Source organism: Triticum urartu, chromosome 3A (assembly GCF_056163025.1).
Source record: "Triticum urartu cultivar PI428250 chromosome 3A, HENAU_Tu73, whole genome shotgun sequence".
Lineage (NCBI taxonomy): Eukaryota > Viridiplantae > Streptophyta > Magnoliopsida > Poales > Poaceae > Triticum > Triticum urartu.
Genome location: NC_141875.1, coordinates 139595171 through 139610067, shown reverse-complemented (window position 1 = coordinate 139610067; position 14897 = coordinate 139595171). Strand labels below are relative to the sequence as shown.

The following is a 14897-nucleotide window of genomic DNA, read 5'->3' as shown; positions in this document are numbered from 1 at the left end:
GGGGGGGGGGGGGGATCTAAATCTGAAATGAACTACAAAGGACAGATCCAACACTAAACCAGTATGGCCGGCCTAGAACATGTTATGTAAGTGGCACTGAAATATTGCGGGCTTCTATTTGCTTCTTGGAGCTTCCGTGGTGCTGGTGGAGCCTGCTTCAGCCAACGAAAATTTCTTCACTTTCTGCATTTCAACAAAATGAGGGGGATTTATAGAAATTTGAACAAGACAATACATCTTATAAGACAGAAATATACTTCGCGATGACTTGCCTGGAGGAAAACATGAGACAAGAAAAGACAAATTTAGTTGGATAATAACAGCAAAAATACATCCACACAAAGACCAGTTGCATCTTCTTTATGAAACAAACTGATCGTGACTAATATTATTATTTCTGCTAGCACCCAATTTCTGCAGAGTGTAGCCACATTGTGATGTAGTAACTTCTCATGGCCACAGGGGAAAAATAGAAAACGACACTGCAACAATAGGGAGCAACCAGTATAAAATCGAAAGGTGCATTCCATGCAATGTAGGCAGATGGATAATGTGACAAATTTTCATATCAAAATTGGCCATACATTGAGAAACAGGAGGCGACCTAGGGTTCGACTAACTGTGGGACCAAGACAGTGGACAAGAGGAGCTGAGAGACGAGAAAAACAGGAGGCGTTAAAGGTTTGCAGAGGATTCGGTTCCGGTTGTTCAGCTACTATTGATTGCATCGATTTTTTTTCTCTCAATGTGTTAAAAATGTCATGACATAATAGGTGCATCTCGTGTTGTCAATTTATTTTGCATGTTCTGATAACTTTTTGGAACTCCGCCTATGTTTTCTCGACATAGCCAGTCCCAAGCCCGGGTAAAGGAGGAGGGTTGTGATAGGCTTGGCGAGCCAACGTCAAAACTCAGCCACTCTTATGGAGATGAAACCCAAAAGAAAGATCTTATGAGTTTCAGCTCTAGCCTACCCCAACTTGTTTGGGACTAAAGGCTTTGTTGTTGATAACTTTTTGGAGTAGTCATTCTGCTAGATAACACATATCCACCTGACGAACATATTTTAGACAAGTTGCTTTTTAATAATACGGCGTCATTTAACTACCGGTACCGAATATCACACAATCCTCAAAGGAGACAAACTATTAAAAGACTTTGGTATTTTCACTTTGCTTTTCAAAGGGGAATTACCTCGAGCACTAATAAATTGTTATTGGCTAAGTGGTACAGACAAGTAGTTTCAGACTTGTAACTCCGAGTACAAACAAGTGATTTAACTAAGCCTTTCTAACTTCTCACACTTAACCAGGCTTTGATCGGCAAGTTGATATCTCTACCATCCAACAAAAGTATGTATCCCTTTAGCATGCAAGATTGTTCCAACTGGACAAGGAATTATGTGACATGGTGCTCATTTTGCTCGAAATTACACGGAAGCAATGATGTGAGATACACATGTTTGGGAGCTATGGAGTCCCACAATTGTCCATCCTAAAAACAGCTAGGCACAAAGATAAGATTACTCAGTGGTGGGTAATATCTTCCTTCCAAGGAATTATTAAGATGTAAGACCTTAAGTACAGGATCACAAATCATAGTTTGTATCAATCATAGTTGTATCGGCAAGAATGAGCAAACGGTCCACCAAACGCGATGCACTTGGGCCTATAATTACCTTTTGGGCGATGCACTCCCGGAGCGCGTCGAGGAGGGCGAGGCACTTGTCGCGGTCGTAGGGGTTCTCGGCGGCGCAGTTGAGCAGCGCCAGCGCCTCCTGCGCGCACACCGGCCGCGGCGTCGTCGCTTCCTTCTCCATGCCGATCCAATCCAACCAACCAACAGCACGTAGGAGAGATGTGTGGCTCTGGGGGGAGCTGCTACTACCTGGAGACCGCGGCGCTGCTTCGTAATTTATTCTAGGGTCGGCCCCGGCGACCAGGCAGCTGCCGGTTTGGTGTGTCGGCGGCGGCGGCTTGGGCGAGAAGAAAGAAAACCAGCGGCGCCCCGGCGGCCGTTGATGGCATAGAAGGAAGGATTCTGAAAGCTCTCGAGTTTTCCCCTTTCCGAGCCCGGCCCGCTAGAGCCCAGATCCAAGACAGAGCCCTGAGGGCTTGGAAATCAGGCCCAGAATTTAAGAGGGCCGCCATTTAATGAATGTTGCAGACGGCCGATGGCCCATGTCTTAGTCACTGTCAGCACCATCATCATTGCTCAGCAAAATTTTACCTGCCCCTCTCTCTCTCTCCCTCCAAGCAGTTCGGAAACCCCGCAACAACCCAAGCAAAGCGGCCAGCGCCGTCTGGAATTTTCCGGGGCGGCGCTAGGGTTTCGGATGGAGCCCGAGGAGGCGGAGGCCGTGCTGGAGACCATCTGGGACCTCCACGACAAGGTCAGCGACGCCATACACGCCCTCTCGCGCGCCCATTTCCTGCGCGCCGTGCGCCGCCGCGCCGGGGGCAAGCCCGCGGGCGTCGTCCACATCAAGGGGGTCCCCGCGGACGGCGACGAGGCGGCCGACCTGAATGCGGTGGCCGAGGAGGCGAGGAGCCTCCACGCTATCCGCGCCGCGCTCGAGGACCTCGAGGACCAATTCGAGTGCTTTCTCGTGAGCCTCTCAAACCCCTCTCCTTATCCCCTGCTCAGACCCTCTCTCTTGTTCGCGTGGTTTGATCTGTACTGTGTTCCGCGCATGGCCTTCGCTATATGTTGATTGGTTTGAACCGAGTGTCGAAGTGGTTAGTTTGGTTGGTAGGATGTTTCTGTAAACTGTGGAGAGGCTCGCTGTGGGTAGAAATGTTGGTAAATTCAACCGACTGGCTATTGAAGCTTGAAAGCATGGTCAGAATTTGGGGTATGATTTACAATCTGAAGTGATTGGTCTGAATATACTAATCTCGTAGTGTCCATGCTGTTTTGGAAGAGGGAAATCACCCTGAACTAAATCTTAAGATAGTTCTTTCGAGCATTAGTATGCCTTGGGACGATTTGGCCATGTCGATGTTTGCATCTGGTGAGATAAGAATTAGTGCGTGTTATTGGGGACGATGGGTCTTTAACAGCAAGGTTTTCTCTGAAGGTTCAAATCTCGAATTATGGGAAACAAATGCATTGTGCATATTAATAGTTTTGAGAATATGTTTTCCAACCAACCTCGAAAGAGCAGGAGCACTGTTATTCTGTTAGAAGGACAGTGTCCCATTCGATCAAGAATGACCTGCGTTTTGATAAATACGGTAAGTATCTGCGAAAATTATGTGTCTCGTTTTGGTTTTCCAGAATCGGAACTGGATAACCTTGTTTTCTGTTGAACATAGGTGCCGGTGTTCTTACCACACTGAACCGATTGTTTAGAAGATTTGAGTTTCCAACGGTTATATTTATATCTGCCGCTGCACCATGGACATGGACATTCATATCCTTGTTAAATTAAGATGTGCTTGTCTGCACCGTGATTTAACTTAAATTAGAATATTCTTGTTTGCACCATGATTAACTAAGGTGATATCTTTGTGATAGGATACGTTATTGCTTCTCAGCAGGGCAATATTGTAGTGTGTTTCTGCATGTTGTAGTTCTGCAAATGCGAATAGACCGCTAGATCACAATCTGGTTGGGCACATCTATCACCCATAGAAAATTGAAGATAAGATTTCAGAAGTCTCCCCTCCGAAATGATGATATTTTTTAGTTGTGCATAGGTTGTTTTACTTATTTCAGAAACCTGAGAGTGCTCCCAAGCTGGTTCTGGAATTTCATAATGCATGCAATGATGTATATTCATGGAGTGTCTGACTTGCAACAGATGCAAGTTCCTGGTTGATTATCCTGAAGTGGACCAAGTAAACAACTAAAAAACCTGTGCTAATTTGTCAAGCTTTTGCAGAAATGAACCTAAGTACTAGGTAGCGTTCTTTTATCGAAAGGGAAAGCACCAAGTTAGTCAACCACTGAACGTTTGGACAAGTTAAAAAAGACACTGAATGGCTGAATTTAATAAGTTGGAAACTCAAATCTTTAGATTCTCTTTATGTTCAGGCATCAATAAAGTACCACGATTAATGCTTGAATTTCATGTCTGCACTGTGTACTTATGTATTATACTCAATGTTCTTGCAGGCTGTTTGTTCACAGCAACAAGCAGAACGAGATATTGCATTAGCAAGGTTGCAACAAAGTCACATCATGCTTACCATAAGATTAAAAGAGCACCATGGGAATAATCACAAAGTCATTGATGAGGCGTTGGATTTCGTGCACAATGTCTACCATGATTTCTGGTCTTTTCTGTCAGTAAACAAGCCTGAGAAATCAAGAAGTCATTCTGGCGCTAACAGTACCAAGGAGACAGGAGATGGTTCAAATTTCTTAGGGTGGATGGTTTCTTCTAGTCTTGATGCTGTCAGGAACAGTTTCAATGTGAAAAATATTGGTGGTTTTCTAGGGAACAGTGCAGTGTTTGCTGTTGGCATGATTACAATGTTGCAGCTGCATTTGTTGTCTTCTGGAGAACAAAGTTCATCTTGTGGTAAATACAGCTACAGAAGGATCAATCGCGATGATTCTTCACAGTCTCTGGCAGGGCGTAGTAGATCGAGTCATCTCGATGTGTTCTTAGCCAAAAGTTGAGAGGGACTTCTGCCTCGCCTTTCTGATACGTTGTTTGTACATATTTTGTTAGCATCTTATCTGCCATTCTGAAGGAAGTTTCTATTTTCTGGGTGCCCATTGAGTTTGCATTCTAGGTATGGATCGTGTTAGCTAGGCTAGATTACCTCTGCTACTTTCAACTCCTTGAAATGGACTATTGTAATCCTTGTTGTAAGCAGCAACATGTTGTCTTCATGTGAATCTATTGTGTTCTGTTGCCAGTATATGCAGATCTCTGACTTTGGTTGTACAACGTCTTGGTTCTGAAATAAGTTTGCGTACTCACTAGACATTGTTGCCCCGTTCATTAGATTGTTCTAATGTTTTCTGTTTTCATGCTTGTGATGGTTCATTAGATTTGTTTGTTCCCTGTTTGCTTCTTCAGCTTCCTACAGCTTAAGCAGGTGAGGATTTTGTTGGATTTTTAGCTTACTCTTTCGAGAAACCAGATTATGTTGGATTTTTGTAGCCTTGCAAATTCAAATCAAAACATCAACTCAGGAACTATTTACTGTCAGGTTTTGTCCATGTCAAATTTTACTTGGACGTTTTCATAGGTATTACGAGGATAAGGCCTTTTGCATTAGGGTGCTGAGTTTTGGCTGAAGTTGAGCTTGCAATCTAGGTGCAGTGGACATGTACGATGTACCTAGTTCATTTAAAAAAATGAGGGGAACCTAGTTCATCAAATGAGAGCTTCACGCTAAAAATGCTCAATTGTGGGCTTTGCTCGTTTGTGCAAAAGGGAGCAAGAATTGATGGGCCATCTTTTTTTTTTCAGATGCCGTGCTTCACGTTAAGGGTGGTTAAGCTTAGAAAGCCTTGACACCATGCCAGGAGAGTTTTCATTTGTGTCTAAAAAAAAGGAGAGTATTCATTTTTGTAAAGTATTTAAAAAAAAATATGTGTCATGCACGACTGAATCTATACTAGAATTTGAGCTTGTTCGAGCTAACATGTATCGGAGCTACGCTAAAAAGGTTGGTTCATTTTCTGCCCTGAGCATCAAATGAGATTCAGACTTGACTTGCTTCCCTTGAAGTTGATCTCGGATGGAGAAGGGAAAATATCACCTCACTCAGCTCACGGGTCTCGATGGACTTTGTATCTTTGCCCATGCGCTGTTAAATTCTCCACAGAAGGTCTGAGGCTCGGAGCCAAACAGCCAAAACCCTCTGAAAACGGGCCCAGTCACTCGGCAGCAATGCCCAGAGCGGCAGCAAGTCGTGCGTGGCCCAATATGGATGGAGCATGCCGTTGGTTCGGTGCGCCAATTGCACTGGACTGTTCTGTTGACTTGCCACGGCTTGCGGCATAGCGTTGCTTGCACTCATGGTGGAAAAGAACAACGCCGCGCTCTGCTTTTGCTCCGGTGCCCAATTGCGTGCCTCTCATGGTCCTGCGCCGCTGCACCGTGCATGCTCTCTTGGATGCCATGGCGTGCAGGGCTTTGGCCATTGGCCGGCCACCCTGCCTGACCGGGATAGGTCGTCCTTGGTCACAGGCCTTTTCGAGTGCAGAAAACCATGGCCCTCTTCTCTCGGGCCACCGCCTCGCCGTACGTGTGTGTGGGGACTTGCGAGAGTATATGGGAATCGCTCGCCCGGCTTCATCATTTCCAATCATGGTGCCATGGGCCGCCTGCTCCGTTTCGCTGGCCGGAAATGCGGGCTGCTTTAGGTTGTGTTTGGGACGCTTTAGATATGCCTGCTGGTTGATCCAGGATTTGAAGTGTTTTATGGGGGGATTCGTACTGAAACAGTTCAAATGTTTTGTGTGACGGAGACCAGGATCAGAATTGCTAGCAATGAACGTGCCACTATGTGGCTGTCAAATCAAATCCAACGGGATAACTGATACTAACTGCCAACGAGAGGCACTCCTACGTCTTGTGTGAAGTTAAGTTTTGCAACACCACCCTAGCTAGACCCTAGTCGCCTTCCAAAAGGAGGCCCTACTACGATGCAACTTGGGAGTGCACTTTCTTCAATCAAAAAGGAAAAGAAAAAACTTGCAAGGGCACTCCGGCTGGCTCGTTCACGGTTGACTGACACGGCCAAATCCTGCTCCTTTATTCCGGCGCCGTGCCGTCGCCATCGGCGCCTGTAAGGAGACAGCAGGGCGTCATGCCCGCATCGATCCCCGCCAGATACGATGGGCTCCAGCGCCGGCGTCCGGCCACGGGATCTTCTCCTCCTGCCTGTCGCCGCCGTGTCATGGGATCGCCCCGATGGCGACGCCGCCCGCTAGACGCCCGATCTGCCCGTGCTCCACGGCGTACGTACGATGAATCCCAGCGCGGCTGCAGTGCAAACACTCGCGCTCCGGCCCGCGTTTCAACTGTCCCGAGGCGTCGTACGGCGGTACGCCATGGAATACGGTAACCTGTATGTAGAAATTACATACGGAAGGGTGTAAATTCTCGGAGAGAAAACGATGATCTCTTGGGCTGGTGTATGCCGACCACGATCTGAGCGTGCCGGACAAACATGTTTGGTCGGAGGTAGTATGAAACCAATCGCCCGTAAAAGATCCTACAAAACATTCACACACACACACACACACTGACACACATGTTAAGTGGGGACACTTGGCCTGCAGAAATCCGAGATCGTCGTGTGGTGGCAGCAACGCCTCCTCCGGCCCTCTGCTCCTCTACCTCAGCTGCAAGTACATGTGACGCGTTCAGGCTCAGAACCAGCCAAGCTGCCGCTGCTGCTACCCTACTCTACAGTCTACACATGAGTCCATTGGGGGTCTCATGGCACGCACTGCGCCGGCGCTGCCACCGATCTCTCTTCTCGGCGAAACCCCTCTTTCCAGCTGAAGCCAGCGCCGCTGCGCACGCACCCAGGCCGCTAGCAAAGCCCAAAGAGAAGGGAAGGTCGTACGCTCCTGCAGTGGACACAGTGAAAATATTTAACGCTCCTCGGCCGGTCAGGTACCGTCTCGGCTTCCACAGCTACGCTGCAGGGGCGTTCAAAACGGCAGCACCTACGAGGGTACAGCACGGTCACTGTGTCTGACTCCACGAGATCGTAGGCCGGTAGGCGCACCGAATCGGTCGCACCGGTGCGACCGGTACTGTCCGTGCCTGCCCCATGAATGAGACTGAAGGCGTAGTTTATGCGGAGATTTTTTTTCTAAACATAGTACAGACACATACGCTTATACTCCGTCCGTTTCAAAATACTTGACTTCTATTTATTCAAAAATAAATATACCTATATACTAAAACATGTCTAGATACATCTATATTTTGACAAATGAAAGACATATTGTGAAACGGAGGGAGTACATGTCAGCGTACGACAATCTATTGGCCAAGAAGCCCCTCTGCGTTCGGCTATGGGCTCGCAACACACAAACAGCAGAACCAACCACGAAGCGCACGATCAGTTTACCCAGGTTTGGGTCATTGTGAAGCATAAAACCCTACGCCTATTTTGGATGAAACAATAAGTGAAAATGCCCAAGTTACAAGAGTGCACAACCTTGTCGGCAAGGAGCTCAGGAGGTGCACCTAGCTAGTGCATTGGGCAGGGTGTCGACCCTTGTAAAAGTAGCCATGGACCTCTTTTTATAGATGAAAGGGGTTACCATAGTGGCAAAATAGTAAATACACGAAATGAATAGTGTCTACAATGCTATCATACCTAACCCTACTGGTATAGGATAGAAACACTAATTGCGCCTTAGATGTCACGCTCGGGGTGAATGCCGGCAAAGGGGTCTAGTTCCACCTGTGTCGTTAGCCCAGCTACCTTTTATTATAATGACATGCCATCTGAACGGATGTCAATAAATTTGATCATCAGGCGGCATGGTGCCACGTGCCCCCAACAAGCTTCACCTAACTACCCGCGCGCTTGCCATCTGTCAGCAAACCACTGACAGGCCGCTGAGCTGGAGCGATGGAGGGAGCTTGCCGGCCCGAGCCTTTTCGGCTTGGAACTTGCCGGCAGCCTAAGTCTTGAGCTCCAGTACTTAGTACTTCTCAATGACCTGCCTCGAGGTCTTCTTCATGGTTTTGATTACCAAGTCTTGAGTACTTGGAATAATCTTGCCTTCTGCCAAGCCCTTCCTGGCGAGGAGGCTGTCGCTGTCTGTGCATAGTCAGGGGTATTGAACACCCTGCTGGGAAACATTGCATGGAAAACAAAAAAACTCTACGCACACGCAATGATCTATCCATGGAGATGCATAACAACGAGGGGGGAGGGAGTGTCTACGTACCCTCGTAAATCGTAAGCGGAAGCGTTTGACAACGCGGTTGATATAGTCAAACTTCTTCTAGCTCCGACCGAAGTACCGAACGTACGACACCTCCGAGTTCTGCACACGTTCAACTCGGTGACGTCCCTCGTCTTCTTGATCCAGCAAGATGTCAAGGAAGTAGATGAGTTCCATCAGCACGATGGTGCGGTGACGGTGATGGTGAAGTGATCCTCGCAGGGCTTCGCCTAAGCACCGCGAAAATATGACCGGGGGTGTAAACTGTGGAGGGGCGCGCCGCACATGGCTAACAATTGATGTTGTATATTCTAGACACCCCCTTCCCACATATATATAGGTGGGAGGGGGAGGGGAGGCAGCCAGGGGGCGCCCCAAGTGGCGTCCCCCCCTTTCCTTTTTTCATAGGAGAATAAAGGGAAGGGGGAAGAGAGAAAGGAAGGGAGGCGAACTCCCTTTTTCCTTCTCCCAACTCGACCTACTATCATAGGGGGGCGCCACCCCTTGTGGGCTAGTGTTCTCCCCTCTCATGGCCCATATGGCCCATATATTCCCCCTGGGGGTTCCCGTAATCCCTCTGGTACTCTGATAAATACCCGATACACTCCGGAACACTTTCGGTGTACGAATACTATTGTCCTATATATCAATCTTTACCTCTAGACCATTTGGAGACTCCTAGTCATGCCCGTGATCTCATCCAAGACTCCGAACAACATTCGGTCACCAAGTCACATAACTCATAGAATAGAATATCGTCATTGAACGTTAAGCGTGCGGACCCTACGGGTTCGAGAACTATGTAGACATGACCGAGACATGTCTCCAGTCAATAACCAATAGCGGAACCTGGATGCTCATATTGGCTCCTACATATTCTACTAAGATCTTTATTGGTCGAATCGTTATGACAACATACGCAATTCCCTTTGTCTATCGGTATGTTACTTGCCCGAGATTCGATCGTCGGTATCTTCATACCTAGTTCAATCTCGTTACCGGCAAGTCTCTTTACTCAGTCCGTAATACATCATCCTGTAACTAACTCATTAGTCACTTTGCTTGCAAGTCTTCTTATGATGTGTATTATCGAGAGGGCCCAGAGATACCTCTCCGATACTTGGAGTGATAAATCCTAATCTCGATCTATGCCAACTCAACAAACACCTTCGGAGATACCTGTAGAGCATCTTTATAATCACCGAGTTACGTTGTGATGTTTGATAGCACATAAGGTATTCCTCCGTTATTCGGGAGTTGCATAATCTCATTGTCGAAGGAATATGTATTTGACATGAAGAAAGCAATAGCAATAAAACTGAACGATCAATATGCTAAGCTAACGGATGGGTCTTGTCCATCACATCATTCTCCTAATGATGTGATCTCGTTATCAAATGACAACTCATGTCCATGGTTAGGAAATCTTAACCATATTTGATCAACGGGCTAGTCAAGTAGAGGCTCACTAGGGACACATTGTTTGTCTATGTATTCACACATGTATTTAGGTTTCCGATCAATACAATTCTAGCATGAATAATAAACATTTATCATGAATAAGGAAATATAAAATAAAAACTTTATTATTGCCTCTAGGGCATATTTCCTTCAATCTCCCACCTGCACTAGAGTCAATAATCTAGATTACATTGTAAATGTTTCTAACACCCATGGAGTCTTGGTGCTGATCACGTTTTGCTCGTGGAAGAGGCTTAGTCAACGGGTCTGCTATATTCAGATTCATATGTATTTTGCAAATCTGTGTCTCCCTCCTTAACTTGTTCATGGGTGGAGTTGAAGCGTCTCTTGATGTGTTTGGTTCTTTTGTGAAATCTAGATTCCTTCGCTAAGGTAATTGCCCCAGTATTGTCACAAAAGATTTTCATTGGACCCGATGCACTAGGTATTACACCTAGGTCGGATATGAACTCTTTCATCCAGACTCCTTCATTTGCTGCTTCCGAAGTAGCTATGTACTCCGCTTCACACGTAGATCCCGCTATGACGCTCTGTTTGGAACTACACCAACTGGCAGCTCCACCATTCAATATAAATACGTATCCGGTTTGTGACTTAGAGTCATCCGGATCAGTGTCAAAGCTAGCATCGACGTAACCATTTACGACGAGCTCTTTGTCACCTCCATAAACGAGAAACATATCCTTGGTCCTTTTCAGGTACTTCAGGATGTTCTTGACCGCTATCCAGTGATCTACTCCTAGATTACTTTGGTACCTCCCTGTGGCAAGGCACACATCAGGTCTTGTACACATCATTGCATACATGATAAAACCTATGGCTGAGGCATAGGGAATGACTTTCATTTTCTCTCTATCTTCTGCAGTTGTCGGTCGTTGAATCTGACTCAACTTCACACCTTGTAACACATGCAAGAATCCTTTCTTTGACTGGTCCATTTTGAACTTCTTTAAAACTTTGTCAAGGTATGTGCTTTGTGAAAGTCCTATTACGCATCTTGATCTATCTCTATAGAACTTGATGCCCAATATATAAGCAGCTTCATCGAGGTCTTTCATTGAAAAACTCTTATTCAAGTATCCTTTTATGCTATCCAGAAATTCTACATCATTTCCAATCAACAATATGTCATCCACATATAATATTAGAAATGCTATAGAACTCCCACTCACTTTCTTGTAAATACAGGCTTCTCCGAAAGTATATATAAAACCATATGCTTTGATCACCTCATCAAAGCGTATATTGCAACTCTGAGATGCTTGCACTAGTCCATAGATGGATTGCTGGAGCTTGCACACTTTGTTAGCACCTTTAGGATTGACAAAACCTTCTGGTTGCATCATATACAACTCTTCTTTAAGAAATCCATTAAGGAATGTGGTTTTGACGTCCATTTGCCAGATTTCAAAATCATAAAATGCGACAATTGCTAACATGATTCGGGCAGACTTAAGCATCGCTACGGGTGAGAAAGTCTCATCGTAGTCAACTCCTTGAACTTGTCGAAAACCTTTCGCGATAAGTCGAGCTTTGTAGACAGTAACATTACCATCAGCTTCAGTCTTCTTCTTGAAGATCCATTTGTTCTCTATGGCTCGCCGATCATCGGGCAAGTCCACCAAAGTCCACACTTTGTTCTCATACATGGATCCTATCTCAGGTTTCATGGCCTCAAGCCATATATTGGAATCTGGGCTCATCATAGATTCTTCATAGTTCGTAGGTTCGCCATGGTCTAGTAACATGACTTCCAAAACAGGATTACCGTACCACTCTGGTGCGGATCATGCTCTGGTTGACCTATGAGGTTCAATAGTAACTTGATCTGAAGTTTCATGGTCATCATCATTAGCTTCCTCTCTAGTTGGTGTAGGCATCACGGGAACGAATTTCTCTGATGAGCTACTTTCCAAATTGAGAGAAGGTACACCTACCTCATCAAGTTCTGCTTTCCTCCCACTCACTTCTTTCGAGAGAAACTCCTCTAGAAAGGTTCCATTCTTGGCAAAAAAGATCTTGCCTTTGGATCTGTGGTAGAAGGTGTACCCAATTGTTTCCTTAGGTATCCTATGAAGATGCACTTCTCCGATTTGGGTTCGAGCTTATCAGGCTGAAGCCTTTTGACATAAGTGTCGCAACCCCAAACTTTAAGAAACGACAACTTAGGTTTCTTGCCAAACCATAGTTCATACGGTGTCGTCTCAACGGATTTATACGGTGCCCTATTTAACATGAATGCAGCTGCCTCTAATGCATAACCCCAAAACGATAGTGGTAAGTCGGTAAGAGACATCATAGATCGCACCATATCTAATAAAGTACGGTTACGACGTTCGGACACACCATTACGCTGTGGTGTTCCAGGTGGCATGAGTTGTGAAACTATTCCACATTGTTTTAAATGTAGGCCAAACTCGTAACTCAAATATTCGCCTCCGCGGTCAGATCGTAGAAACTTTATTTTCTTGTTACGATGATTCTCCACTTCACTCTGAAATTCTTTGAACTTTTCAAATGTTTCACACTTGTGTTTCATTAAGTAGATATAACCATATCTGCTCAAATCATCTGTGAAGGTCAGAAAATAATGATACCCGCCGCGTGCCTCAACACTCATCGGACTGCATACATCGGTATGCATTATTTCCAATAAGTCATTGGCTCGCTCCATTGTTCCGGAGAATGGAGTTTTAGTCATCTTGCCCATGAGGCATGGTTCACAAGTATCGAATGATTCATAATCAAGTGATTCCAAAAGTCCATCTACATGAAGTTTCTTCATGCACTTTACACCAATATGACCTAAACGTCAGTGCCACAAATATGTTGCACTATCATTATAAACTTTTCATCTTTTGGCATCAATATTATGAATATGTGTATCACCACAATCGAGATTCAACATAAATAGACCACTCTTCGTGGGTGCATGACCATAAAAGATATTACTCATATAAATAGAACAACCATTATTCTCCGATTTAAATGAATAACCGTCTCGCACTAAACAAGATCCAGATATAATGTTCATGCTCAACGCTGGCACCAAATAACAATTATTCGGGTCTAAAACTAATCCCAAAGGTAGATGTAGAGGTAGCGTGCCGACATCAATCACATCGACCTTGGAACCATTCCCGACGCGCATCGTCACCTCTTCCTTAGCCAATCTTCGTTTAATCCGTAGCTCTTGTTTCAAGTTACAAATATGAGCAACCGAACCAGTATCAAATACTCAGGCGCTACTACGAGCACTAGTAAGGTACACATCAATAACATGTATATCAAATATACCTTCGTTCACTTTGCCATCCTTCTTATCCGCCAAATACTTGGGGCAGTTCCGCTTCCAGTGACCAGTCCCTTTGCAGTAGAAGCACTCAGTTTCAGGCTTAGGTCCAACTTTGGGCTTCTTCCTGGGAGTGGGAACTTGCTTACCATTCTTCTTGAAGTTCCCCTTCTTTCCCTTGCCCTTTTTCTTGAAACTAGTGGTCTTGTTAACCATCAACACTTGATGCTCCTTCTTGATTTCTACCTCCGTAGCTTTGAGCATTGCGAAGAGCTCGGGAATTGTCTTCTCCATCCCTTGCATATTATAGTTCATCATGAAGCCTTTGTAGCTTGCTGGCAGTGATTGGAGAACTCTGTCAATAACACTATCATCTGGAAGATTAACTCCCAGCTGAGTCAAGTGATTATGATACCCAGACATTTTGAGTATGTGTTCACTGACAGAACTGTTCTCCTCCATCTTGCAGCTATAGAACTTGTTGGAGACTTCATATCTCTCAACTCGGGAATTTGCTTGAAATATTAACTTCAACTCTTGGAACATCTCATATGCTCCATGACATTCAAAACGCCTTTGAAGTCTCGATTCTAATCCGTAAAGCATGGCACACTGAACTATCGAGTACTCATCAGATCGAGCTTACCAGACATTCAAAACATCAGCATCTGCTCCTGTAGCAGGCCTTTCACCTAGCGGTGCATCAAGGACATAATTCTTTTGTTCAGCAATGAGAATAATCCTCAAGTTACGAACCCAGTCCTTGTAGTTGCTACCATTATCTTTCAACTTTGCTTTCTCTAGGAACGCATTAAAATTCAGGGGAATGGTAGCACGAGCCATTGATCTACAACATAGTTATACTATCAGGACTAAGTTCATGATAAATTAAGTTCAATTAATCAAATTACCTAAGAACTCCCACTTAGATAGACATCTCTCAAGTCATCTAAATGATACGTGATCCAAATCAACTAAACCATGTCCGATCATCACGTGAGATGGAGTAGTCATCAATGGTGAACATCTCTATGTTGATCATATCTACTATATGATTCACGTTCGACCTTTCGGTCTCAATTGTTCCGAGGCCATGTTTGTACATGCTAGGCTTGTCAAGTTTAACCCAAGTATTCCGCATGTGCAAAACTGTCTTGCACCCGTTGTATGTGAACGTAGAGTCTATCACACCCGATCATCAGGTGGTGTCCCAACACGATGAACTGTAGCAACGGTGCAT

The 14897-nt window shown here is 45.2% G+C and overlaps 2 protein-coding genes and 1 pseudogene across 2 annotated transcripts; 1 reads left to right on the top strand and 2 right to left on the bottom strand.

Annotated features, from left to right (window-relative positions):
- LOC125543312 (Cox19-like CHCH family protein) lies at positions 1 to 2031 on the bottom strand. The gene is made up of 2 exons (XM_048706623.2): positions 1679 to 2031; positions 1 to 183 (listed from the first exon to the last, which is right to left on the bottom strand). The coding sequence occupies exons 1-2, from the start codon at positions 1817 to 1819 to the stop codon at positions 115 to 117; spliced, it is 210 nt and encodes a 69-aa protein (XP_048562580.1). The 5' UTR covers positions 1820 to 2031; the 3' UTR covers positions 1 to 114.
- A 170-nt stretch (positions 2032 to 2201) lies between these two features.
- Positions 2202 to 4874, top strand: LOC125543309 (plastid division protein PDV1-like). Its single transcript, XM_048706621.2, has 2 exons — positions 2202 to 2608; positions 4120 to 4874. The coding sequence occupies exons 1-2, from the start codon at positions 2336 to 2338 to the stop codon at positions 4627 to 4629; spliced, it is 783 nt and encodes a 260-aa protein (XP_048562578.1). The 5' UTR covers positions 2202 to 2335; the 3' UTR covers positions 4630 to 4874.
- Positions 4875 to 6864: 1990 nt separating this feature from the next.
- Positions 6865 to 14500, bottom strand: LOC147978958 (uncharacterized; annotated as a pseudogene).
- Between the last annotated feature and the right edge of the window lie 397 nt (positions 14501 to 14897).

Bases quoted from the DNA above. Each gene is read 5' to 3' on its own strand.
- LOC125543312 (XM_048706623.2), bottom strand. From the start codon at position 1,819: ATGGAGAAGGAAGCGACGACGCCGCGGCCGGTGTGCGCGCAGGAGGCG. The intron at 184-1,678 runs GTAATTATAGGC...GTTGAAATGCAG, and splicing joins GGGAGTGCATCGCCCAAAAG to AAAGTGAAGAAATTTTCGTT.
- LOC125543309 (XM_048706621.2), top strand. From the start codon at position 2,336: ATGGAGCCCGAGGAGGCGGAGGCCGTGCTGGAGACCATCTGGGACCTC. The intron at 2,609-4,119 runs GTGAGCCTCTCA...ATGTTCTTGCAG, and splicing joins ACCAATTCGAGTGCTTTCTC to GCTGTTTGTTCACAGCAACA.